The following is a 27,891-nucleotide window of genomic DNA, read 5'->3' as shown; positions in this document are numbered from 1 at the left end:
TGCCAAAATGATGGTTGACGTACTAGAAAAATGCTTCAGTGAAACACTCTTGAAGTTGTGCTGTTCTTTTCATAGGTCATCAGCCATCAAGATTTTGATAAAGTTTTTCGGAGACAAACGTAAGGTATGAAGTTTCATATTTTTCTATAGTCACAGTTTTTCACTACATTTATTCAAAGGATGTATTTTGTCTGTAACACCTAGAACTGACAGTCCACACCTAGAACTGTGTCGGTCATACCTAGAACTGTGACAGTCACACCTCGGACTGTGACAGTCCACACCTAGAACTGTGACAGTCACACCTCGGACTGTGACAGTCCACACCTAGAACTGTGACAGTCCACACCTAGAACTGTGTCGGTCATACCTAGAACTGACAGTCCAAACCTGGAACTGTGACAGTCCACACCTAGAACTGTGTTGGTCATACCTAGAACTGTGAAGGTCACACCTCGGACTGTGACAGTCCACACCTAGAACTGTGACATTCCACACCTAGAACTGTGTCGGTCATACCTAGAACTGACAGTCCAAACCTGGAACTGTGACAGTCCACACCTAGAACTGTGTTGGTCATACCTAGAACTGTGACAGTCACACCTGGAACTGTGACAGTCATACCTAGAACTGTGTCGGTCATACCTAGAACTGACAGTCCACACCTGGAACTGTGACAGTCCACACCTAGAACTGTGTCGGTCATACCTAGAACTGTGTTGGTCACACCTGGAACTGTGACAGTCATACCTAGAACTGTGACAGTCATACCTAGAACTGTGTTGGTCATACCTAGAACTGTGACAACCCCCCCTAGAACTTTGACAGTCACACCTCGGACTGTGACAGTCCACACCTAGAACTGTGACAGTCCACACCTAGAACTGTGTTGGTCATACCTAGAACTGTGACAGTCACACCTTGGACTGTGACAGTCACACCTAGAACTGTGACAGTCACACCTAGAACTGTGACAGTCACGCCAAGAACTGTGACAGTCACACCTAGAACTGTGACAGTCATGCCTAGAACTGTGACAGTCACACCTAGAACTGTGACAGTCATGCCTAGAACTGTGACGGTCCACACCTAGAACTGTGACGGTCAATCCTTGAACTGTGACAGTCACGCCTAGAACTGTGACAGTCCAAACCTAGAACTGTGACAGTCACACCTAGAACTGTGACAGTCCACACCTAGAACTGTGACAGTCCAAACCTAGAACTGTGACAGTCACACCTTGGACTGTGACAGTCCACAACTAGAACTGTGACGGTCACACCTTGAACTGTGACAGTCACGCCTAGAACTGTGACAGTCCACACCTACAACTGTGACGGTCAATCCTTGAACTGTGACAGTCACGCCTAGAACTGTGACAGTCCACACCTAGAACTGTGTTGGTCATACCTAGAACTGTGACAGTCACACCTGGAACTGTGACAGTCACACCTAGAACTGTGACAGTCATACCTAGAACTGTGTTGGTCATACCTAGAACTGTGACGACCCCCCCTAGAACTGTGACAGTCCAAACCTAGAACTGTGACAGTCACACCTCGGACTGTGACAGTCCACACCTAGAACTGTGACAGTCCACACCTAGAACTGTGTTGGTCATACCTAGAACTGTGACAGTCACACCTTGGACTGTGACAGTCACACCTAGAACTGTGACAGTCACACCTAGAACTGTGACAGTCACGCCAAGAACTGTGACAGTCACACCTAGAACTGTGACAGTCACGCCTAGAACTGTGACAGTCACACCTAGAACTGTGACAGTCATGCCTAGAACTGTGACGGTCCACACCTAGAACTGTGACGGTCAATCCTTGAACTGTGACAGTCACGCCTAGAACTGTGACAGTCCAAACCTAGAACTGTGACAGTCACACCTAGAACTGTGACAGTCCACACCTAGAACTGTGACAGTCCAAACCTAGAACTGTGACAGTCACACCTTGGACTGTGACAGTCCACAACTAGAACTGTGACGGTCACACCTTGAACTGTGACAGTCACGCCTAGAACTGTGACAGTCCACACCTACAACTGTGACGGTCAATCCTTGAACTGTGACAGTCACGCCTAGAACTGTGACAGTCCACACCTAGAACTGTGACAGTCCACACCTAGAACTGTGACAGTCACACCTAGAACTGTCACAGTCACACCTAGAACTGTGACAGTCACGCCTAGAACTGTGACGGTCCACACCTAGAACTGTGATGGTCACACCTTGAACTATGACAGTCACGCCTAAAACTGTGACAGTCCACACCTAGAACTGTGACAGTCATACCTAGAACTGACAGTCCGAACCTGGAACTGTGACAGTCACACCTAGAACTGTGACAGTCCATACCTAGAACTGACAGTCCACACCTGGAACTGTGACAGTCCATACCTAGAACTGTGTCGGTCATACCTAGAACTGTGACAGTCACACCTGAAACTGTGACAGTCACACCTAGAACTGTGTCGGTCATACCTAGAACTGTGACAGTCCACACCTGGAACTGTGACAGTCCACACCTAGAACTGTGTTGGTCATACCTAGAACTGTGACAGTGACACCTGGAACTGTGACAGTCCATACCGAGAACTGTGACAGTCACACCTGGGACTGTGACGGTCCACACCTAGAACTTTGACGGTCACACCTAGAACTGTGACAGTCACACCTAGAACTGACAGTCCACATCTGGAACTGTGACAGTCCACACCTAGAACTGTGACGGTCACACCTAGAACTGTGACAGTCACGCCTAGAACTGTGACAGTCACACCTAGAACTGTGACAGTCATGCCTAGAACTGTGACAGTCCACACCTAGAACTGTGACGGTCAATCTTTGAACTGTGACAGTCACGCCTAGAACTGTGACAGTCCACACCTAGAACTGTGACAGTCCACACCTAGAACTGTGACAGTCACGCCTAGAACTGTGACAGTCACACCTAGAACTGTGACAGTCACGCCTAGAACTGTGATGGTCCACACCTAGAACTGTGATGGTCACACCTAGAACTATGACAGTCACGCCTAAAACTGTGACAGTCCACAGCTAGAACTGTGACAGTCATACCTAGAACTGACAGTCCGAACCTGGAACTGTGACAGTCACACCTAGAACTGTGACAGTCCATACCTAGAACTGACAGTCCACACCTGGAACTGTGACAGTCCATACCTAGAACTGTGTAGGTCATACCTAGAACTGTGACAGTCACACCTGGAACTGTGACAGTCCACACCTAGAACTGTGTCGGTCATACCTAGAACTGTGACAGTCCACACCTAGAACTTTGACAGTCCACACCTAGAACTGTGACAGTCATGCCTAGAACTGTGACAGTCACACCTAGAACTGTGACAGTCACACCTAGAACTGTGACAGTCCACACCTAGAACTGTGACGGTCACACCTGGGACTGGGACAGTCTATACCAAGAACTGTGACGGTCCACACCTTGAACTGTGTCGGTCACACCTGGGACTGTGACGGTCACACCTAGAACTGTGACAGTCCACACCTTGAACTGTGACGGTCACACCTGGGACTGGGACAGTCATACCTAGAACTGTGTCGGTCACACCTGGGACTGTGACAGTCACACCTAGAACTGTTTCGGTCACACCCGGGACTGTGACAGTCACACCTAGAACTGTGACGGTCACACCTGGGACTGTGACAGTCATACCTAGAACTGTGTCGGTCACACCTGGGACTGTGACAATCACACCTAGAACTGTGACAGTCACACCTAGAACTGTGACAGTCACACCTAGAACTGTGACAGTCACACCTAGAACTGTGATGGTCACACCTGGGACTATGACGGTCACACCTAGAACTGTGACAGTCCACACCTAGAACTGTGACAGTCCACACATAGAACTGTGACAGTCACACCTAGAACTGTGACGGTCACACCTAGAACGGTGACAGTCCACATCTGGGACTGGGACAGTCCACACCTAGAACTGTGACAGTCACACCTGGAATATTTTTCCAGTGTGACCCCCAGTTTATCCACCTATTCAATGTCGACCGAGATGACTTAAATGAAACTGTGTTGTCATAGATACATGTGTTTTGACAGAGCCACCCGGTCTGGCCACAAGTGCCTTATTCAATACGGAAACGTCCTGCATTTGAGTTACCATGGTTACAAGAAGAACTTGGAGACAAAGCAGAGCTCAGCACGACTCTGACTGATCTGAATGTGCTCCACACACTCGTTAAGTAAGTGCATTCACGTCACAAAAACTTAATGAATCCTTTGCATGCATCTAGTGAATAGAACTATTCTCAAGTTATATTTGTGAGGATATTAGTCTTAAGATGTAGAAGGTATTGCATTGATATATATATATTTAAAAATATAGCGATCAGCCAGTCCGTCTGTCCGTCCGTCCGTCTGTCTGTCCGTCCGTCTGTCATCATTTCCTTTTCCGGGGCAGAACTCGAAAACAATTTGGTGTATTTGATCGAAACTTGGCAAATTTATCAGTCACATACTGAAGTTGTGCTTTTGCTATTAAGGAATTTTAGAATTTTTTATTTTTTACGTTTCCATGGCAACAAGTTGGATTTAAGTTTTAATATAGGGTGGGTTCACTTATGGAGTATAACAAATTAACAGGCTGCAGTGTGTTCTGTGTAATGCTACAGTGTGTAGTGTGTGTCAGGCTGCAGTGTGTACTGTGTAATGCTACAGTGTGTAGTGTGTGTCAGGCTGCAGTGTGTACTGTGTAATGCTACAGTGTGTAGTGTGTGTCAGGCTGCAGTGTGAACTGTGTAATGCTACAGTGTGTAGTGTGTGTCAGGCTGCAGTGTGTACTGTGTAATGCTACAGTGTGTAGTGTGTGTCAGGCTGCTGTGTAATGCTACAGTGTGTATTGTGTGTCAGGCTACAGTGTGTACTGTGTAATGCTACAGTGTGTAGTGTGTGTCAGGCTACAGTGTGTACTGTGTAATGCTACAGTATGTAGTGTGTGTCAGGCTGCAGTGTGTGCTGTGTAATGCTACAGTGTGTAGTGTGTGTCAGGCTGCAGTGTGTACTGTGTAATGCTACAGTGTGTAGTGTGTGTCAGGCTGCTGTGTGTACTGTGTAATGCTACAGTGTGTAGTGTGTCAGGCTGCAGTGTGTACTGTGTAATGCTACAGTGTGTAGTGTCTCAGGCTGCAGTGTGTGCTGTGTAATGCTACAGTGTGTAGTGTGTGTCAGGCTGCAGTGTGTACTGTGTAATGCTACAGTGTGTAGTGTGTGTCAGGCTGCTGTGTGTACTGTGTAATGCTACAGTGTGTAGTTTGTCAGGTTGCAGTGTGTACTGTGTAATGCTACAGTGTGTAGTGTGTGTCAGGCTGCAGTGTGTACTGTGTAATGCTACAGTGTGTAGTGTGTGTCAGGCTGCAGTGTGTACTGTGTAATGCTACAGTGTGTAGTGTGTGTCAGGCTGCTGTGTAATGCTACAGTGTGTAGTGTGTGTCAGGCTGCAGTGTGTACTGTGTAATGCTACAGTGTGTAGTGTGTGTCAGGCTGCAGTGTGTACTGTGAAATGCTACAGTGTGTAGTGTGTGTCAGGCTGCTGTGTAATGCTACAGTGTGTAGTGTGTGTCAGGCTTCAGTGTGTGCTGTGTAATGCTACAGTATGTAGTGTGTGTCAGGCTACAGTGTGTGCTGTGTAATGCTACAGTATGTAGTGTGTGTCAGGCTTCAGTGTGTGCTGTGTAATGCTACAGTATGTAGTGTGTGTCAGGCTACAGTGTGTGCTGTGTAATGCTACAGTGTGTAGTGTGTGTCAGGCTACAGTGTGTGCTGTGTAATGCTACAGTGTGTAGTGTGTGTCAGGCTGCTGTGTAATGCTACAGTGTGTAGTGTGTGTCAGGCTGCAGTGTGTACTGTGTAATGCTACAGTGTGTAGTGTGTGTCAGGCTACAGTGTGTGCTGTGTAATGCTACAGTGTGAAGTGTGTGTCAGGCTTCAGTGGATACTTTGTTGATAGGGTGGATGAGTACAGCTTGCTGGAGCTGTGGAAGGCTACTGGTCACTCGCTGACCGATGTGACCACCTGGTACTTGAAGGCCTATGATGAGGCGGTGAAGGAGCTCAGCATGACACTGCAGAACACGGGGGTGAAGCCAGCAGGTAGAACAGCCCCACCTGCACAGAACAAGGGGGTGAAGCCAGCAGGGGGAACAGCCCCACCTGCACAGAAGGTGAAGACATTGTTGTTTAAATCTGCATGTGTGCCAGGCACCAGTTGTGAGAGTGCTGGGAGGTGTGTTACATTCAACTGAAGATCACCTTACATACACTTATAATTAAATTTTCGTTTTGTTTATTGATATTCCTGCATTCTGATTAGCTGAAATGGTCACATGTTATTGCATTCATTTCCCGATGAATGTGAAAAAAATTATCCCCTCCTACATACCACATCTCCAATGTCTTATCCCCTTCTACATACCACATCTCCATTGTCTTATCCCCTTCTACATACCACATCTCCATTGTCTTATCCCCTTCTACATACTACATCTCCATTGTCTTATTGCCTTCTACATACCACATCTCTATTGTCTTATCCCCTTCTACATACTACATCTCTATTGTCTTATCCCCTTCTACATACTACATCTCTATTGTCTTATCCCCTCCTACATACCACATCTCAAATGTCTTATCCCCTCCTACATACCACATCTCCAATGTCTTATCCCCTTCTACATACCACATCTCCAATGTCTTATCCCCTTCTTCATACCACATCTCCATTACCTTAGCCCCTTCTACATACCACATCTCTATTGTCTTATCCCCTTCTACCTACCATATGTCCATTGTCTTATCCCCTCCTACATACCACATCTCCATTGTCTTATCCCCTTCTACATACCACATCTCCATTGTCTTATCCCCTCCTACATACCACATCTCCATTGTCTTATCCCCTCCTACATACCACATCTCCAATGTCTTATTGCCTTCTACATACCACATCTCCATTGTCTTATCCCCTCCTACATACCACATCTCCAATGTCTTATTGCCTTCTACATACCACATCTCCATTGTCTTATCCCCTTCTACATACCACATCTCCATTGTCTTATCCCCTTCTACATACCACATCTCCATTGTCTTATCCCCTTCTACATACCACATCTCCAATGTTTTATCCCCTTCTTCATACCACATCTCCATTACCTTAGCCCCTCCTACATACCACATCTCCAATGTCTTATTGCCTTCTACATACCACATCTCCATTGTCTTATCCCCTCCTACATACCACATCTCCAATGTCTTATTGCCTTCTACATACCACATCTCCATTGTCTTATCCCCTTCTACATACCACATCTCCATTGTCTTATCCCCTTCTACATACCACATCTCCATTGTTTTATCCCCTTCTTCATACCACATCTCCATTACCTTAGCCCCTTCTACATACCACATCTCTATTGTCTTATCCCCTTCTACCTACCATATGTCCATTGTCTTATCCCCTCCTACATACCACATCTCCATTGTCTTATCCCCTCCTACATACCACATCTCCAATGTCTTATTGCCTTCTACATACCACATCTCCATTGTCTTATCCCCTCCTACATACCACATCTCCATTGTCTTATTGCCTTCTACATACCACATCTCCATTGTCTTATCCCCTTCTACATACCACATCTCCATTGTCTTATCCCCTCCTACATACCACATCTCCATTGTCTTATCCCCTCCTTCATACCACATCTCCATTGTCTTATTGCCTTCTACATACCACATCTCTATTGTCTTATCCCCTTCTACATTCCAACATCTCCATTGTCTTATCCCCTCCAACATACCACATCTCCATTGTCTTATCCCCTCCTACATACCACATCTCCATTGTCTTATTGCCTTCTACATACCACATCTCTATTGTCTTATCCCCTCCTACATACCACATCTCCATTGTCTTATCCCCTCCTACATACCACATCTCCATTGTCTTATCCCCTTCTTCATACCACATCTCCATTACCTTATCCCCTTCTTCATAACACATCTCTATTGTCTTATCCCTTCTACATACCACATCTCCATTGTCTTATCCCCTCCTACATACCACATCTCCATTGTCTTATCCCCTCCTACATACCACATCTCCATTGTCTTATTGCCTTCTACATACCACATCTCTATTGTCTTATCCCCTCCTACATACCACATCTCCATTGTCTTATCCCCTCCTACATACCACATCTCCATTACCTTATCCCCTTCTTCATAACACATCTCCATTGTCTTATCCCCTCCTACATACCACATCTCCAATGTCTTATCCCCTTCTACATACCACATCTCCAATGTCTTATCCCCTTCTTCATACCACATCTCCATTACCTTATCCCCTTCTTCATACCACATCTCCATTGTCTTATCCCCTCCTACATACTACATCTCTATTGTCTTATCCCCTCCTACATACCACATCTCCAATGTCTTATCCCCTTCTACATACCACATCTCCATTGTCTTATCCCCTTCTACATACCACATCTCCATTGTCTTATCCCCTTCTACATACTACATCTCCATTGTCTTATTGCCTTCTACATACTACATCTCTATTGTCTTATCCCCTCCTACATACCACATCTCCATTGTCTTATCCCCTCCTACATACCACATCTCCATTGTCTTATCCCCTTCTTCATACCACATCTCCATTACCTTATCCCCTTCTTCATAACACATCTCTATTGTCTTATCCCCTCCTACATACCAAATCTCCATTGTCTTATCCCCTTCTTCATACCACATCTCCATTACCTTATCCCCTTCTTCATACCACATCTCCATTGTCTTATCCCCTCCTTCATACCACATCTCTATTGTCTTATCCCCTCCTACATACCACATCTCCAATGTCTTATCCCCTTCTACATACCACATCTCCATTGTCTTATCCCCTTCTACATACCACATCTCCATTGTCTTATCCCCTTCTACATACTACATCTCCATTGTCTTATCCCCTTCTACATACCACATCTCCATTGTCTTATTGCCTTCTACATACCACATCTCCATTGTCTTATCCCCTTCTACATACCACATCTCCATTGTCTTATTGCCTTCTACATACCACATCTCCATTGTCTTATCCCCTTCTACATACCACATCTTGATTGTCTTTTCCCCTTCTACCTACCGCATCTCCATTGTCTTATCCCCTTCTACATACCACATCTCCATTGTCTTATTGCCTTCTACATATCACATCTCCATTGTCTTATTGCCTTCTACATACCACATCTCCATTGTCTTATTGCCTTCTACATACCACATCTCCATTGTCTTATTGCCTTCTACATACCACATCTCCATTACCCTGATTTCAAATACCATTTATTCGGACACAGAGGATCTCCTCCCAGATCTTCACTACATCCCGTTCTGTCTCTCTGCTACATGCCCCTTGTTGCTACTACAGCTCCTGTTTCACCTGGAGAATGTGCGCTACTTCATGGACCTGGCTGGATGCAAGGAAGGGGTTGCCAGAGCTGGACACAAGATCATCCAGACATTAGTAAGAACAGTTATCAGTGTGTTCTGCTGTGTCCCAGCATGCAGGGCCACTTTGACTGTTGTACACTGTGGGGCTTATTCTCTACTGAATGTGTGCTGCGGATACTTAGTTTTTCTTTGTTTTGAGAGAGAAGAAATTAGGATTAATGTGGTGCGTGAAAATTACTTTGTGTCACCTTGAACATTGCCTGTTTGCCCCCATTATGGGGTTGGCATATGTCACTTTGTGTAAGGAAATTTAACAGGTAGTATTGTAACATTTTTACATGTTATATTCATTATTATAGGGTGAAGATACATTGTTGAAACAAAGTCATTGTGTAAGCTTTGTCAATTTGTCCTCCATGTCTATGCCAAACATATTTGAATTGCAATGCTGACACCATCTTGATATGAGTTTAATGGCATTTTAAGCTGCTGACCTCAAACCAGTGAGTTACAGTAACATGTTTTAACATATGGACATTGGCTGTACCCAGTTAAAACTAATTACACCAAGGACAGTGAGAGGAGACTGGTATACATCCTATGCTTGTATTGCAGGAGAAGCTGCAGGGTCAGTGTGAGGAGAACGTCAGGCAAGACCTTCTTTCTGAACACCGCTACTACCTAGCCTGTTGTCTGTGTGACAGGGGCGAATACAGGGAGGCAGAGACACTACACACACAGGTCATCCAGTACTGGAGGGGGTAAGTGGTTGGTGTGGAGGTGCTACCTGTAGCATGGTGTCTGTGTGACAGAGACACTACACACACAGGTCTTCCAGTACTGGAGGGAGTAAGTAGTTGGTGTGGAGGCGCTACCTGTAGCATGGTGTCTGTGTGACAGAGACACTACACACACAGGTCATCCAGTACTGGAGGGAGTAAGTAGTTGGTGTGGAGGTGCTACCTGTAGCATGGTGTCTGTGTGACAGAGACACTACACACACAGGTCATCCAGTACTGGAGGGAGTAAGTAGTTGGCGTGGAGGTGCTACCTGTAGCATGGTGTCTGTGTGACAGAGACACTACACACACAGGTCATCCAGTACTGGAGGGGGTAAGTGGTTGGTGTGGAGGTGCTACCTGAAGCATGGTGTCTGTGTGACAGAGACACTACACACACAGGTCATCCAGTACTGGAGGGGGTAAGTGGTTGGTGTGGAGGTGCTACCTGTAGCATGGTGTCTGTGTGACAGAGACACTACACACACAGGTCTTCCAGTACTGGAGGGGGTAAGTGGTTGGTGTGGAGGTGCTACCTGTAGCATGGTGTCTGTGTGACAGAGACACTACACACACAGGTCATCCAGTACTGGAGGGGGTAAGTGGTTGGTGTGGAGGTGCTACCTGTAGCATGGTGTCTGTGTGACAAAGACACTACACACACAGGTCATCCAGTACTAGAGGGAGTAAGTAGTTGGTGTGGAGGTGCTACCTGTAGCATGGTGTCTGTGTGACAGAGACACTACACACACAGGTCATCCAGTACTGGAGGGAGTAAGTAGTTGGTGTGGAGGCGCTACCTGTAGCATGGTGTCTGTGTGACAGAGACACTACACACACAGGTCATCCAGTACTGGAGGGGGTAAGTGGTTGGTGTGGAGGTGCTACCTGTAGCATGGTGTCTGTGTGACAAAGACACTACACACACAGGTCATCCAGTACTAGAGGGAGTAAGTAGTTGGTGTGGAGGTGCTACCTGTAGCATGGTGTCTGTGTGACAGAGACACTACACACACAGGTCATCCAGTACTGGAGGGAGTAAGTAGTTGGTGTGGAGGTGCTACCTGAAGCATGGTGTCTGTGTGACAGAGACGCTACACACACAGATCATCCAGTACTGGAGGGAGTAAGTAGTTGGTGTGGAGGTGCTACCTGTAGCATGGTGTCTGTGTGACAGAGACGCTACACACACAGGTCATCCAGTACTGGAGGGAGTAAGTAGTTGGTGTGGAGGTGCTACCTGTAGCATGGTGTCTGTGTGACAGAGACGCTACACACACAGGTCATCCAGTACTGGAGGGGGTAAGTAGTTGGTGTGGAGGTTCTACCTGTAGCATGGTGTCTGTGTGACAGAGACGCTACACACACAGGTCATCCAGTACTGGAGGGAGTAAGTAGTTGGTGTGGAGGTGCTACCTGTAGCATGGTGTCTGTGTGACAGAGACGCTACACACACAGGTCATCCAGTACTGGAGGGAGTAAGTAGTTGGTGTGGAGGTGCTACCTGTAGCATGGTGTCTGTGTGACAGAGACGCTACACACACAGGTCATCCAGTACTGGAGGGAGTAAGTAGTTGGTGTGGAGGTTCTACCTGTAGCATGGTGTCTGTGTGACAGAGACGCTACACACACAGATCATCCAGTACTGGAGGGAGTAAGTAGTTGGTGTGGAGGTTCTACCTGTAGCATGGTGTCTGTGTGACAGAGACGCTACACACACAGGTCATCCAGTACTGGAGGGAGTAAGACGACAGTGTGTGATGATAATATGCTGTGTTTTAGGTACTGTCTAACTTGAAAACCCTTTTCCAGCACAATAACCAGTGGAGTGGTGGACATCAAACAGGCTGAGACAAAACTAGCATGGGCTCTGAATGGACAAGGCTTGGTATACTTTCAGCAGCAGCAGTACACAGAGGTATAGAGCAGGCACCTTCACTTGACCTTATAAACAGGCCACCATGTGCCCTACTCTCTAGATCATGTGGAAATGATAGGCTACCATGTGCCCTACTCTCTAGATCATGTGGACATGATAGGCTACCATGTACCCTACTCTCCAGATCATGTGGACATGATAGGCTACCATATGCCCTACTCTCTAGATCATGTGGACATGATAGGCTACCATGTGCCCTACTCTCCAGATCATGTGGACATACACTCCTCTCTAGATCATGTGGACATACCCTCCTCTCTAGATCATGTAGATATGCCCTTCTCTCTAGATCATGTAGATATGCCCTTCTCTCTATTGCATGTAGATATGCCCTTCTCCCTATAGCATGTAGATATGCCCTTCTCTCTAGATCCATGGATATGTCCTTCTCTCTAGATCTTGTAGATATGCCCTTCTCTCTATAGCATGTAGATATGCCCTTCTCTCTATAGCATGTAGATATGCCCTTCTCTCTAGATCATGTGGATATGCCCTTCTCTCTAGATCATGTGGATATGCCCTTCTCTCTAGATCATGTAGATATGCCCTTCTCTCTATAGCATGTAGATATGCCCTTCTCTCTAGATCATGTTGATATGCCCTTCTCTCTAGATCATATAGATTTGCCCTTCTCTCTAGATCATGTGGATATGCCCTTCTCTCTAGATCATGTAGATATGCCCTTCTCTCTATAGCATGTAGATATGCCCTTCTCTCTAGATCATGTGGATATGCCCTTCTCTCTAGATCATGTAGATATGCCCTTCTCTCTATAGCATGTAGATATGCCCTTCTCTCTAGATCATGTAGATATGCCCTTCTCTCTAGATCATGTAGATATGCCCTTCTCTCTATAGCATGTAGATATGCCCTTTTCTCTAGATCATGTAGATATGCCCTTCTCTCTAGATCATGTAGATATGCCCTTCTCTCTATAGCATGTCGATATGCCCTTCTCTCTATATCATGTAGATATGCCCTTCTCTCTATAGCATGTAGATATGCCCTTCTCTCTAGATCATGTAGATATGCCATGTAGATGTGCCCTTCTCTCTAGATCATGTAGATATGCCCTTCTCTCTATAGCATGTAGATATGCCCTTCTCTCTAGATCATGTGGATATGCCCTTCTCTCTAGATCAGTGGATATGCCCTTCTCTCTAGATCATGTAGATATGCTCTTCTCTCTAGATCATGTAGATATGCCCTTCTCTCTATAGCATGTAGATATGCCCTTTTCTCTAGATCATGTACATATGCCCTTCTCTCTAGATCATGTAGATATGCCCTTCTCTCTATAGCATGTAGATATGCCCTTCTCTCTAGATCATGTGGATATGCCCTTCTCTCTAGATCAGTGGATATGCCCTTCTCTCTAGATCATGTAGATATGCCCTTCTCTCTAGATCATGTAGATATGCCCTTCTCTCTATAGCATGTAGATATGCCCTTTTCTCTAGATCATGTAGATATGCCCTTCTCTCTAGATCATGTAGATATGCCCTTCTCTCTATATCATGTAGATATGCCCTTCTCTCTATAGCATGTAGATATGCCCTTCTCTCTAGATCATGTAGATATGCCATGTAGATATGCCCTTCTCTCTAGATCATGTAGATATGCCCTTCTCTCTATAGCATGTAGATATGCCCTTCTCTCTAGATCATGTGGATATGCCCTTCTCTCTAGATCCATGGATATGCCCTTCTCTCTAGATCATGTAGATATGCTCTTCTCTCTAGATCATGTAGATATGCCCTTCTCTCTATAGCATGTAGATATGCCCTTTTCTCTAGATCATGTAGATATGCCCTTCTCTCTAGATCATGTAGATATGCCCTTCTCTCTATAGCATGTCGATATGCCCTTCTCTCTATATCATGTAGATATGCCCTTCTCTCTATAGCATGTAGATATGCCCTTCTCTCTACATCATGTAGATATGCCATGTAGATGTGCCCTTCTCTCTATAGCATGAAGATATGCCCTTCTCTCTATAGCATGTAGATATGCCCTTCTCTCTATAGCATGTAGATATGCCCTTCTCTCTATAGCATGTAGATATGCCCTTCTCTCTATAGCATGTAGACATTTAGAACTGGCAGGCTGCCATGTGCATTCCAGGCTGAGCCCCTACTGAGAGAGTCTGAATGCTACCACAAGAAACATGGCAACAAGAGGAATGAGGCTGACTGCCTGGTGAACCTGGGCCTAGTGCAGCTGAAAACAGACAACCCCCAGAAGGCTGCAGACAAGTTCCTTGCCGCTCTCAAGGTGAGCTCTCGGCCCAGCATCTCACTGGGTAGTAGTTATACCGAGTTCTCACTGGGTAGTGGTTATACCTGCATCTCACTGGGTAGTAGTTATACCTGCATCTCACTGGGTAGTAGTTATACCTGCATCTCACTGGGTAGTGGTTATACCTGCATCTCACTGGGTAGTGGTTGTACCAGCATCTCACTGGGTAGTGGTTATACCAGCATCTCACTGGGTAGTAGTTATACCAGCATCTCACTGGGTAGTGGTTATACCAGCATCTCACTGGGTAGTAGTTATACCAGCATCTCACTAGGTAGTGGTTCTACCAGCATCTCACTGGGTAGTAGTTATACCAGCATCTCACTAGGTAGTGGTTATATCAGCATCTCACTGGGTAGTGGTTACACCAGCATCTCACTGGGTAGGTGGTTATACCAGCCTCTCACTGGGTAGTGGTTATACCAGCATCTCACTGGGTAGTGGTTATACCAGCATCTCACTGGGTAGTGGTTATACCAGCATCTCACTGGGTAGTTGTTATACCAGCATCTCACTGGGTAGTGGTTATACCAGCATCTCACTGGGTAGTGGTTCTACCAGCATCTCACTGTGTAATGGTAATACCTGCATCTCAGTGGGTAGTAGTTACACCAGCATCTCACTGGGTAGTGGTTATACCAGCATCTCACTGGGTAGTGGTTCTACCAGCATCTCACTGTGTAATGGTAATACCTGCATCTCACTGGGTAGTAGTTACACCAGCATCTCACTGGGAAGTGGTTATACCTGCATCTCACTGGGTAGTGGTTATACCAGCATCTCACTGGGTAGTGGTTACACCAGCATCTCACTGGGTAGTGGTTATATCAGCATCTCACTGGGTAGTGGTTATACCTGCATCTCACTGGGTAGTGGTTATACCAGCCTCTCACTGGGTAGTGGTTATATCAGCATCTCACTGGGTAGTGGTTATACCTGCATCTCACTGGGTAGTGGTTATACCAGTATCTCACTGGGAAGTGGTTATACCTGCATCTCACTGGGTAGTGGTTATACCAGCATCTCACTGGGTAGTGGTTATACCAGCATCTCACTGGGTAGTGGTTATATCAGCATCTCACTGGGTAGTAGTTACACCAGCATCTCACTGGGTAGTGGTTATATCAGCATCTCACTGGGTAGTGGTTATATCAGCATCTCACTGGGTAGTGGTTACACCAGCATCTCACTGGGTAGTGGTTATACCTGCATCTCACCGGGTAGTGGTTATATTAGCATCTCACTGGGTAGTGGTTATACCTGCATCTCACTGGGTAGTGGTTATATCAGCATCTCACTGGGTAGTGGTTATACCAGCATCTCACTGGGTAGTGGTTATACCAGCATCTCACTGGGTAGTGGTTATACCAGCATCTCACTGTGTAATGGTAATACCAGCATCTCACTGGGTAGTAGTTCTACCAGCATCTCACCGGGTAGTGGTTATACCAGCATCTCACTGGGTAGTGGTTATACCAGCATCTCACTAGGTAGTGGTTATACCAGCATCTCACTGGGTAGTGGTAATACCAGCATCTCACTGGGTAGTGGTTATACCAGCATCTCACTGGGTAGTGGTTATACCAGTATCTCACTGGGTAGTGGTTACACCAGCATCTCATGGGTTGTGGTTATACCAGCATCTCACTAGGTAGTGGTTCTACCAGCATCTATCTGGGTAGTGGTTATACCAGCATCTCACTGGGTAGTAGTTCTACCAGCATCTCACTGGGTAGTGGTTATACCAGCATCTCACTGGGTAGTGGTTATACCAGCATCTCACTGGGTAGTGGTTATACCAGCATCTCACTGGGTAGTAGTTATATCTGCATCTCACTGGGTAGTGGTTACACCAGCATCTCACTGGGTAGTAGTTATACCTGCATCTCACTGGGTAGTGGTTATACCAGCATCTCACTGGGTAGTAGTTATACCAGCATCTCACTGGGTAGTGGTTATATCAGCATCTCACTGGGTAGTGGTTACACCAGCATCTCACTGGGTAGTAGTTATACCAGCATCTCACTGGGTAGTGGTTATACCAGCATCACACTAGGTAGTGGTTATACCAGCATCTCACTGGGTAGTGGTGATACCAGCATCTCACTGGGTAGTGGTCATACCAGCATCTCACTGGGTAGTGGTTATATCAGCATCTCACTGGGTAGTGGTTATACCAGCATCTCACTGGGTAGTGGTTATACCAGCATCTCACTGGGTAGTGGTTATACCAGCATCTCACTGGGTAGTGGTTGTACCAGCATCTCACTGGGTAGTGGTTATACCAGCATCTCACTAGGTAGTGGTTCTACCAGCATCTCACTGGGTAGTAGTTATACCAGCATCTCACTAGGTAGTGGTTATATCAGCATCTCACTGGGTAGTGGTTACACCAGCATCTCACTGGGTAGGTGGTTATACCAGCCTCTCACTGGGTAGTGGTTATACCAGCATCTCACTGGGTAGTGGTTATACCAGCATCTCACTGGGTAGTGGTTATACCAGCATCTCACTGGGTAGTTGTTATACCAGCATCTCACTGGGTAGTGGTTATACCAGCATCTCACTGGGTAGTGGTTCTACCAGCATCTCACTGTGTAATGGTAATACCAGCATCTCAGTGGGTAGTAGTTACACCAGCATCTCACTGGGTAGTGGTTATACCAGCATCTCACTGGGTAGTGGTTCTACCAGCATCTCACTGTGTAATGGTAATACCTGCATCTCACTGGGTAGTAGTTACACCAGCATCTCACTGGGAAGTGGTTATACCTGCATCTCACTGGGTAGTGGTTATACCAGCATCTCACTGGGTAGTGGTTACACCAGCATCTCACTGGGTAGTGGTTATATCAGCATCTCACTGGGTAGTGGTTATACCTGCATCTCACTGGGTAGTGGTTATACCAGCCTCTCACTGGGTAGTGGTTATATCAGCATCTCACTGGGTAGTGGTTATACCAGCATCTCACTGGGTAGTGGTTATACCAGCCTCTCACTGGGTAGTGGTTATACCAGCATCTCACTTGGTAGTGGTTATACCAGCATCTCACTGGGTAGTAGTTATACCAGCATCTCACTGGGTAGTGGTTATATCAGCATCTCACTGGGTAGTGGTTATGCCAGCATCTCACTGGGTAGTGGTTATACCTGCATCTCACTGGGTAGTGGTTCTACCAGCATCTCACTGGGTAGTGGTTATACCAGCATCTCACTGGGTAGTGGTTCTACCAGCATCTCACTGGGTAGTGGTTATACCAGCATCTCACTGGGTAGTGGTTATACCTGCATCTCACTGGGTAGTGGTTATACCAGCATCTCACTGGGAAGTGGTTATACCTGCATCTCACTGGGTAGTGGTTATACCAGCATCTCACTGGGTAGTAGTTATACCAGCATCTCACTGGGTAGTGGTTATATCAGCATCTCACTGGGTAGTAGTTACACCAGCATCTCACTGGGTAGTGGTTATATCAGCATCTCACTGGGTAGTGGTTATATCAGCATCTCACTGGGTAGTGGTTACACCAGCATCTCACTGGGTAGTGGTTATACCTGCATCTCACCGGGTAGTGGTTATATTAGCATCTCACTGGGTAGTGGTTATACCTGCATCTCACTGGGTAGTGGTTATATCAGCATCTCACTGGGTAGTGGTTATACCAGCATCTCACTGGGTAGTGGTTATACCAGCATCTCACTGGGTAGTGGTTATACCAGCATCTCACTGTGTAATGGTAATACCTGCATCTCACTGGGTAGTAGTTCTACCAGCATCTCACCGGGTAGTGGTTATACCAGCATCTCACTGGGTAGTGGTTATACCAGCATCTCACTAGGTAGTGGTTATACCAGCATCTCACTGGGTAGTGGTAATACCAGCATCTCACTGGGTAGTGGTTATACCAGCATCTCACTGGGTAGTGGTTATACCAGTATCTCACTGGGTAGTGGTTATACCAGCATCTCACTGGGTAGTAGTTATACCAGCATCTCACTGGGCAGTGGTGATACCAGCATTGATCCTGCTGTAACATATATTTTAGAAAAAAACATTAAATATGAGATTTAAACAAAAATTATTTAGACAATTAAACTTGTTCACCAGAGACATCTGTTACAAAAAAAATAAGATAACAATCAAGTTAAACTGTATATTAATTAATGCTTGTTTTTATATCAAATTGACCTTTATTAGATAATCAAACAGTTGATATTTACCAAAGGGTTTGTTTTGAAAAGAAATTGAGACAACTGAATTGCAAGTTTTCAACTGACAGATTAGTAATCCACTCAACCGTGACCTATGTGATTACAAGCTGTCTGACAATAGTGGGGAGACACTGTTGTCAGAGAGGGGGGCATGTTAAGACTGTGAGGCAGGAATCAACTGAGTTGCAATTAACCCTTAACTCTTTCAGTTGTACGAAGCTGTCCACTATGACTCTGTCCCGCACACCATTGGAAACCTGTACACCAACCTGGGCCTGGCCTACAAACACATGAACAAACTTGACTTGGCAGAGAAGTACTACTTCAAGTAAGTTACCCAGTGTGTAGCATGGATAGCTTGGTGTGAAGAACTACTTCAAGTACAAATAGCACCAGTAGCTTGCACTGAAGAACGACTTCAAGTAGATAGCACCAGTAGCTTGCAGTGAAGAACTACTTCAAGTACAAATAGCACCAGTAGCTTACACTGAAGAACGACTTCAAGTAGATAGCACCAGTAGCTTGCAGTGAAGAACTACTTGAAGTAGATAGCACCAGTAGCTTGCAGTGAAGAACTACTTGAAGTAGATAGCACCAGTAGCTTACAGTAAAAAAACTACTTCAAGTAGATAGCACCAGTAGCTTAAAGTTAAGAACTACTTCAATTAGATAGCACCAGTAGCTTACAGTGAAGAACTACTTGAAGTAGATAGCACCAGTAGCTTACAGTGAAGAACTACTTGAAGTAGATAGCACCAGTAGCTTACAGTGAAGAGCAACTTGAAGTAGATAGCACCAGTAGCTTGCAGTGAAGAGCAACTTCAAGTAGATAGCACTAGTAGCTTGCAGTGAAGAACTACTTGAAGTAGATAGCACCAGTAGCTTACAGTGAAGAACTACTTGAAGTAGATAGCACCAGTAGCTTGCAGTGAAGAACTACTTCAAGTAGATAGCACCAGTAGCTTGCAGTGAAGAACTACTTCAAGTAGATAGCACCAGTAGCTTACAGTGAAGAACGTCCTCAATTAGATAGCACCAGTAGCTTACAGTGAAGAACTACTTGAAGTAGATAGCACCAGTAGCTTACAGTGAAGAACTAATTCAAGTAGATAGCACCAGTAGCTTGCAGTGAAGAACTACTTCAAGTAGATAGCACCAGTAGCTTACAGTGAAGAACTTCTTCAAGTAGATAGCACCAGTAGCTTACAGTGAAGAACTTCTTCAAGTAGATAGCACCAGTAGCTTGCAGTGAAGAACTACTTCAAGTAGATAGCATCAGTAGCTTACAGTGAAGAACGTCCTCAATTAGATAGCACCAGTAGCTTACAGTGAAGAACTACTTCAAGTAGATAGCACCAGTAGCTTACAGTGAAGAACTACTTCAAGTAGATAGCACCAGTAGCTTACAGTGAAGAACGTCCTCAATTAGATAGCACCAGTAGCTTACAGTGAAGAACTACTTCAAGTATATAGCACCAGTAGCTTGCAGTGAAGAACTACTTCAAGTAGATAGCACCAGTAGCTTGCAGTGAAGAACTACTTCAATTAGATAGCACCAGTAGCTTACAGTGAAGAACTACTTCAAGTAGATAGCACCAGTAGCTTGCAGTGAAGAACTACTTCAAGTATATCGCAACAGTAGCTTATAGTGAAGAACTACTTCAAGTATATAGCACCAGTAGCTTGCAGTGAAGAACTACTTCAAGTATATAGCAACAGTAGCTTACAGTGAAGAACTACTTGAAGTATATAGCACCAGTAGCTTACAATGAAGAACTACTTCAAGTATATAGCACCAGTAGCTTACAGTGAGAAAGCAGTCTAATACAACATGTATGTGATAACACACAGTCTGAAGAAATCACACACATCACTGCCCGCTTGAGCAGAAATGACACGTCAACATAAGGCAATATTGCTTTAATTGTAGCAAAAGGTGGAATAAAGGTGATAAACAACAGGTAGTGGACAGAGTATATGTGAAGAGGTGTTGGGTGCAGGTGTTGTTAGAAGTGATTAAGAAGTTATTCCCTGTAGGACTACCTATTCTGACTTGTTTGCCTTTGACCATCATCATACATCTCATGACAAGACATTACGGCAGCAAGGAGAAAATTCGTAGATGACTCAGAAAAAGACAAGGCTTTCAAGCAAATTGCATCTGATATTCCACAACCATACTTTTCATTAGGAGTAGATATACTTGTTATACCTCCGGCTGGGGTTCCACCCTCCAATGAGTCAGAAACCACCGGCCTGTATGTTCTTGTTCCCAGCGCACACAGTTGTCAGCCAGAAGGTGTTCATCTGGGGTGGTGAACACAACATGGCAATTTTTTAATTTGTATCTTTAGATAATTAACTGGATACACAGTTTTTTCCTCAAATTACTCTACTGAACGTCAATGATATTGAGGACAAGTTGCCTGGTATAAGTGCTGTTGCTGTCCCCAGGTCCGTAGAGGTGAAGGCCAAGTCAGTTGGGGAGGAGCACCCTGCCCTGGCTGCAGCCTACTTGAACCTGGGAACCCTGGAGGGGGCTCGCAAACACTGGGCGCGGGTGGAGGAGTACACACTGAAAGCACATGTCATCTACAAGGTACTCGAAACTGCATCACCATATTCCACTGCAGATGTCCAATAAGGCCAAACATAAATCATGCATGTGTGATGTAGGTGATGTGTGTATCCATGTAGGTGATGTGTGTATGCATGTAGGTGATGTGTGTATCCATGTAGGAGATGTGTGTATCCATGTAGGTGATGTATGTATCCATGTAGGTGATGTGTGTATGCATGTAGGTGATGTGTGTATCCATGTAGGAGATGTGTGTATCCATGTAGGAGATGTGTGTATCCATGTAGGTGATGTGTGTATCCATGTAGGTGATGTGTGTATCCATGTAGGTGATGAGTGTATCCATGTAGGTGATGTGTGTATCCATGTAGGTGATGTGTGTATCCATGTAGGTGATGGACTGATGTGTGTATCCATGTAGGAGATGTGTTAAGCCATGTAGGTGATGTGTTTAGCCATGTAGGTGATGTGTGTATCCAAGTAGGTGATGTGTATATCCATGTAGGCGATGGACTGATGTGTGTATCCATGTAGGAGATGTGTTAAGTTATGTAGGTGATGTGTTTAGCCATGTAGATGATGTGTGTATCCAAGTAGGTGATGTGTGTATCCATGTAGGTGATGTGTGTATCCAAGTAGGTGATGTGGGTATCCATGTAGGTGATGTGTGTATCCATGTAGGTGATGTGTGTATCCATATAGGTGATGTGTGTATCCAAGTAGGTGATGTGGGTATCCATGTAGGTGATGTGTGTATCCATGTAGGTGATGTGTGTATCCATGTAGGTGATGTGTGTATCCATGTAGGAGATGTGTGTATCCATGTAGGTGATGTGTGTATCCATGTAGGTGATGGAATGATGTGTGTATCCATGTAGGTGATGGAATGATGTGTGTATCCATGTAGGTGATGTGTGTATCCATGTAGGTGATGTGTGTATCCATGTAGGTGATGTGTGTATCCAAGTAGGTGATGTGTGTATCCATGTAGGTGATGTGTGTATCCATGTAGGTGATGTGTTTAGCCATGTAGGTGATGTGTTTAGCCATGTAGGTGATGTGTGTAGCCGTGTAAGTGATGGGCTCATGTGTGTATCCATGTAGGTGATGTGTGTATCCATGTAGGTGATGTGTGTATCCATATAGGTGATGTGTGTATCCATGTAGGTGATGTGTGTATCCATGTAGGTGATGTGTGTATCCATGTAGGTGATGTGTGTATCCATATAGGTGATGTGTTTAGCCATGTAGGTGATGTGTGTATCCATATAGGTGATGTGTTTAGCCATGTAGGTGATGTGTGTATCCATGTAGGTGATGTGTATAGCCATGTAGGTGATGTGTATAGCCATGTAGGTGATGTGTGTATCCATGTAGGTGATGTGTATAGCCATGTAGGTGATGGACTGATGTGTGTATCCAAGTAGGTAATGTGTGTATCGATGTAGGTGATGTGTGTATGCATGTAGGTGATCTGTGTAGCCATGTAGGTGATGGAATGATGTGTGTCTCCAAGTAGGTAATGTGTGTATCGATGTAGTTGATGTGTGTAGCCATGTAGGTAATGGACTGATGTGTGTATCCATGTAGGTGGTGTGTGTATCCATGTAGGTGATGTGTGTATGCATGTAGGTGATGTGTGTAGCCATGTAGGTGATGTGTGTATCCATGTAGGTGATGTGTGTATCCATGTAGGTGATGTGTGTATGCATGTAGGTGATGTGTGTATGCATGTAGGTGATGTGTGTATCCATGTAGAAGATGTGTGTATGCATGTAGGTGATGTGTGTACGCATATAGGTGATGTGTGTATTCATATGTGTGATATGTGTATCCATGTAGGTGAATGACTATGGCGCTAGCAGCAAGGAGTTCCGCAACTGCCTGGAGAACCTAGTCAACTGTTACTTACACCAGGGGAAGTATGAAGTAGCCACACCCTTCTACTGGACTGTATGTAAGTAAACACATATATATAACATGGTAGCAAAAGTGCCTTTACCATTAGGTTTCATTCTTGCAATATCCTTCACCAAGACTTCTCCAAGCCTTAGAGGTTGATGTAGCAAGTGATAATTGAGCATCCTGCATTGATGTTACAGTCAATGCCCTTACCTCCCAAGGGCGGATGTGTGAGTGCCTGGCATGGGTACACAACTCTATGGCCAAACACTACCTGGACATTAAGCAGTATGATCAAGCAGACCGTATTCTGAAAGCACTGGTCCATAGTCCGAAGAAGACAGCCGCTACATTTGTCTACATTGACCAGCTTGACCAGGCCAGACCAGCCAACACCAGACCTAAGCGCCTCAAAGAAGAAACACTTGACCATGGCCTGACTGTGTAAGTACTTTAGCACTGTGACTGAGTTGTCTACATTCAGTAGTGTAGCACTGGGAGTGAGTTGTTTACATTCAGCAGTGTAGCACTGGGAGTGAGTTGTCTACATTCAGTAGTGTAGCACTGGGAGTGAGTTGTCTACATTCAGTAGTGTAGCACTGGGAGTGAGTTGTCTACATTCAGCAGTGTAGCACTGGGAGTGAGTTGTCTACATTCAGTAGTGTAGCACTGGGAGTGAGTTGTCTACATTCAGTAGTGTAGCACTGGGAGTGAGTTGTCTACATTCAGTAGTATAGCACTGGGAGTGAGTTGTCTACATTCAGTAGTATAGCACTGGGAATGAGTTGTCTACATTCAGTAGTATAGCACTGGGAGTGAGTTGTTTACATTCAGTAGTGTAGCACTGGGAGTGAGTTGTTTACATTCAGTAGTATAGCACTGGGAGTGTGTTGTCTACATTCAGTAGTGTAGCACTGGGAGTGAGTTGTCTACATTCAGTAGTATAGCACTGGGAGTGAGTTGTTTACATTCAGTAGTGTAGCATTGGGAGTGAGTTGTTTACATTCAGTAGTGTAGCATTGGGAGTGAGTTGTTTACATTCAGTAGTATAGCACTGGGAGTGAGTTGTCTACATTCAGTAGTGTAGCACTGGGAGTGAGTTGTTTACATTCAGTAGTATAGCACTGGGAGTGAGTTGTTTACATTCATTAGTATAGCACTGGGAGTGAGTTATCTACATTCAGTAGTGTAGCACTGGGAGTGAGTTGTCTACATTCAGTAGTATAGCACTGGGAGTGAGTTGTCTACATTCAGTAGTATAGCACTGGGAGTGAGTTGTCTACATTCAGTAGTATAGCACTGGGAGTGAGTTGTCTACATTCAGTAGTATAGCACTGGGAGTGAGTTATCTACATTCAGTAGTATAGCACTGGGAGTGAGTTGTCTACATTCAGTAGAATAGCACTGGGAATGAGTTGTCTACATTCAGTAGTATAGCACTGGGAGTGAGTTGTCTACATTCAGTAGTATAGCACTGGGAGTGAGTTGTCTACATTCAGGAGTATAGCACTGGGAGTGAGTTTGTCTACATTCAGTAGTATAGCACTGGGAGTGAGTTGTCTACATTCAGTAGTATAGCACTGGGAGTGAGTTGTCTACATTCAGTAGTATAGCACTGGGAGTGAGTATAGCACTGACAGAGTTGTCTACATCTAGTACATAGCATCTGGTAGAAGTTTACAAAACTGTTCAATCGAAAATTGGTGTTGCAGAACAAATTTTAGCCATTTTGTCATCCACTCATTCAGAACTTGATTTCACTCCTTGGATCTTTCATTTTGTGTGTTATTTTATGTTGGAAAATTTAATAATATTTGTGTTCTGTCCTTGCCATATATTAAATAATTTGTTAACCAATCAACATTCATAAATGCATAAAAGTCATTGCCTCAAAGTCTTTTTCCGGCTAGTAGACAGATGCAGCTGATGAGCACCTGCGGGCAGAGTCAGACAGCAGGGTTACTGAGAAGCCGGAGCACAGTGCTCCTTAAACAAATAGTCTTTTTACCAGCAGCTGTGTTGAAGAAGTCCTATTTGTAGTTTGGACAGGCAGTTACTTTCTTGGGTTGTGGATTAAATGAGCTGTTTGAAGGAGGGAAAATATGATCAGCACATCAATATTGGTGTGGATGGAGGAGGAAATACAAAAACTGACAGGATCACATTTCCCTCAGAGTGACATACAATAGATTAAAGTCCTGTATGTAGACAGATTGAAGTCCTGTATGTAGATAGATTAAAGTCCTGTATGTAGATAGATTAAAGTCCTGTATGTAGACAGATTGAAGTCCTGTATGTAGATAGATTAAAGTCCTGTATGTAGACAGATTGAAGTCCTGTATGTAGATAGATTAAAGTCCTGTATGTAGATAGATTAAAGTCCGGTATGTAGACAGATTGAAGTCCTGTATGTAGATAGATTAAAGTCCTGTATGTAGATAGATTGAAGTCCTGTATGTAGATAGATTAAAGTCCTGTATGTAGACAGATTGAAGTCCTGTATGTAGATGGATTGAAGTCCTGTATGTAGATAGATTAAAGTCCTGTATGTAGATAGATTAAAGTCCTGTATGTAGATAGATTAAAGTCCTGTATGTAGACAGATTGAAGTCCTGTATGTAGATAGATTAAAGTCCTGTATGTAGACAGATTGAAGTCCTGTATGTAGACAGATTGAAGTCCTGTATGTAGATAGATTAAAGTCCTGTATGTAGATAGATTAAAGTCCTGTATGTAGACAGATTGAAGTCCTGTATGTAGATAGATTAAAGTCCTGTATGTAGACAGATTGAAGTCCTGTATGTAGATAGATTAAAGTCCTGTATGTAGATAGATTAAAGTCCTGTATGTAGATAGATTAAAGTCCTGTATGTAGATAGATTGAAGCCCTGTATGTAGATAGATTAAAGTCCTGTATGTAGACAGATTGAAGTCCTGTATGTAGATAGATTAAAGTCCTGTATGTAGAGAGTGTAAAGTCCTGTATGTAGACAGATTGAAGTCCTGTATGTAGATAGATTAAAGTCCTGTATGTAGATAGAATAAAGTCCTGTATGTAGATAGATTAAAGTCCTGTATGTAGAGAGTGTAAAGTCCTGTATGTAGATAGATTGAAGTCCTGTATGTAGATAGATTAAAGTCCTGTATGTAGATAGAATAAAGTCCTGTATGTAGATAGATTAAAGTCCTGTATGTAGAGAGTGTAAAGTCCTGTATGTAGACAGATTGAAGTCCTGTATGTAGATAGATTAAAGTCCTGTATGTAGAGAGTGTAAAGTCCTGTATGTAGAGAGTGTAAAGTCCTGTATGTAGAGCGTGTAAAGTCCTGTATGTAGACAGATTGAAGTCCTGTATGTAGAGAGTGTAAAGTCCTGTATGTAGAGAGTGTAAAGTCCTGTATGTAGAGAGTGTAAAGTCCTGTATGTAGAGCGTGTAAAGTCCTGTATGTAGACAGATTGAAGTCCTGTATGTAGAGAGTGTAAAGTCCTGTATGTAGAGAGTGTAAAGTCCTGTATGTAGAGAGTGTAAAGTCCTGTATGTAGAGAGTGTAAAGTCCTGTATGTAGAGAGTGTAAAGTCCTGTATGTAGATAGATTAAAGTCCTGTATGTAGAGAGTGTAAAGTCCTGTATGTAGAGAGTGTAAAGTCCTGTATGTAGAGAGTGTAAAGTCCTGTATGTAGAGAGTGTAAAGTCCTGTATGTAGAGAGTGTAAAGTCCTGTATGTAGATAGATTAAAGTCCTGTATGTAGAGAGTGTAAAGTCCTGTATGTAGAGAGTGTAAAGTCCTGTATGTAGAGAGTGTAAAGTCCTGTATGTAGAGAGTGTAAAGTCCTGTATGTAGAGAGTGTAAAGTCCTGTATGTAGATAGATTAAAGTCCTGTATGTAGAGAGTGTAAAGTCCTGTATGTAGAGAGTGTAAAGTCCTGTATGTAGAGAGTGTAAAGTCCTGTATGTAGAGAGTGTAAAGTCCTGTATGTAGAGAGTGTAAAGTCCTGTATGTAGAGAGTGTAAAGTCCTGTATGTAGGGATGTAATGTTACACTTCAGACATTTCCAACATGTTTTGTAGCAAAAACTTCTTGAAACGATAATTCAAACCTGGCAGGGCATGTGGCTATGACATCTGATGACAAATCCACAAGTGTGTCAGCTTGTTTTTACCTTTTTTCTGAAGTTGGCATCTATTTTTGACTATTACAATTAAATACTATGTTGACTTTGTGCAGAACTATAAGATGCGCCAACAGTAACAAATTCACAAAACATAACCAGCCTCCAAGAGGCTCTAAATGTGCATACAATTGTTACCAGCAAAAAGTGCTTTCATTGGCGGAGACACACCAGTCAGCCAATGACATTTATTTGCACTTCTTCTGATGGAATTTAAGTGACAATCACAGAAGAGTTGCTTCCCTTCCATTGAGGCATTGGTCAATATTATAGTGTTGTCAGTATAGTATTATTATTTCTAAATCATCATTTTTCATTAATTTTCTGTCAACATCTGGGAAAAGGCAGTTCAGCGGGTCCCTAATACAAAACAAAGCGGCTTCAACTAAAGATGCAAGTTTACTTGTATTTGTGTAAGGGCTGTGTCCCCTTTCAGAACACCACACAAACGCAAGAGCAATAATCCAAAGTGTAGATGTTGTATAGGGAC

General features: G+C 44.2%; 1 protein-coding gene across 2 annotated transcripts in view; it reads left to right on the top strand.

The window, feature by feature from the left end:
* LOC124121028 (nephrocystin-3-like) overlaps nt 1-27,891 on the top strand; it is a 97,814-nt gene that overhangs the window by 62,900 nt on the left and 7,023 nt on the right. For both annotated transcript variants that reach the window (XM_048398308.1, XM_048398309.1), the window contains exons 14-24: nt 76-124; nt 4,110-4,252; nt 6,016-6,229; nt 9,502-9,597; nt 10,140-10,285; nt 12,116-12,221; nt 14,367-14,516; nt 18,962-19,080; nt 21,207-21,351; nt 23,173-23,287; nt 23,433-23,676. In XM_048398308.1, the coding sequence (XP_048254265.1) occupies nt 76-124; nt 4,110-4,252; nt 6,016-6,229; nt 9,502-9,597; nt 10,140-10,285; nt 12,116-12,221; nt 14,367-14,516; nt 18,962-19,080; nt 21,207-21,351; nt 23,173-23,287; nt 23,433-23,676 (1,527 nt within the window). The remainder of the gene's footprint in view (nt 1-75; nt 125-4,109; nt 4,253-6,015; nt 6,230-9,501; nt 9,598-10,139; nt 10,286-12,115; nt 12,222-14,366; nt 14,517-18,961; nt 19,081-21,206; nt 21,352-23,172; nt 23,288-23,432; nt 23,677-27,891) is intronic.

The sequence above is a fragment of the Haliotis rufescens genome, unplaced genomic scaffold (genome assembly GCF_023055435.1).
Source record: "Haliotis rufescens isolate VD_foot unplaced genomic scaffold, xgHalRufe1.0.p SCAF_18, whole genome shotgun sequence".
Taxonomy (NCBI): domain Eukaryota; kingdom Metazoa; phylum Mollusca; class Gastropoda; order Lepetellida; family Haliotidae; genus Haliotis; species Haliotis rufescens.
This window is presented reverse-complemented; position numbering and strand designations above follow the sequence as displayed.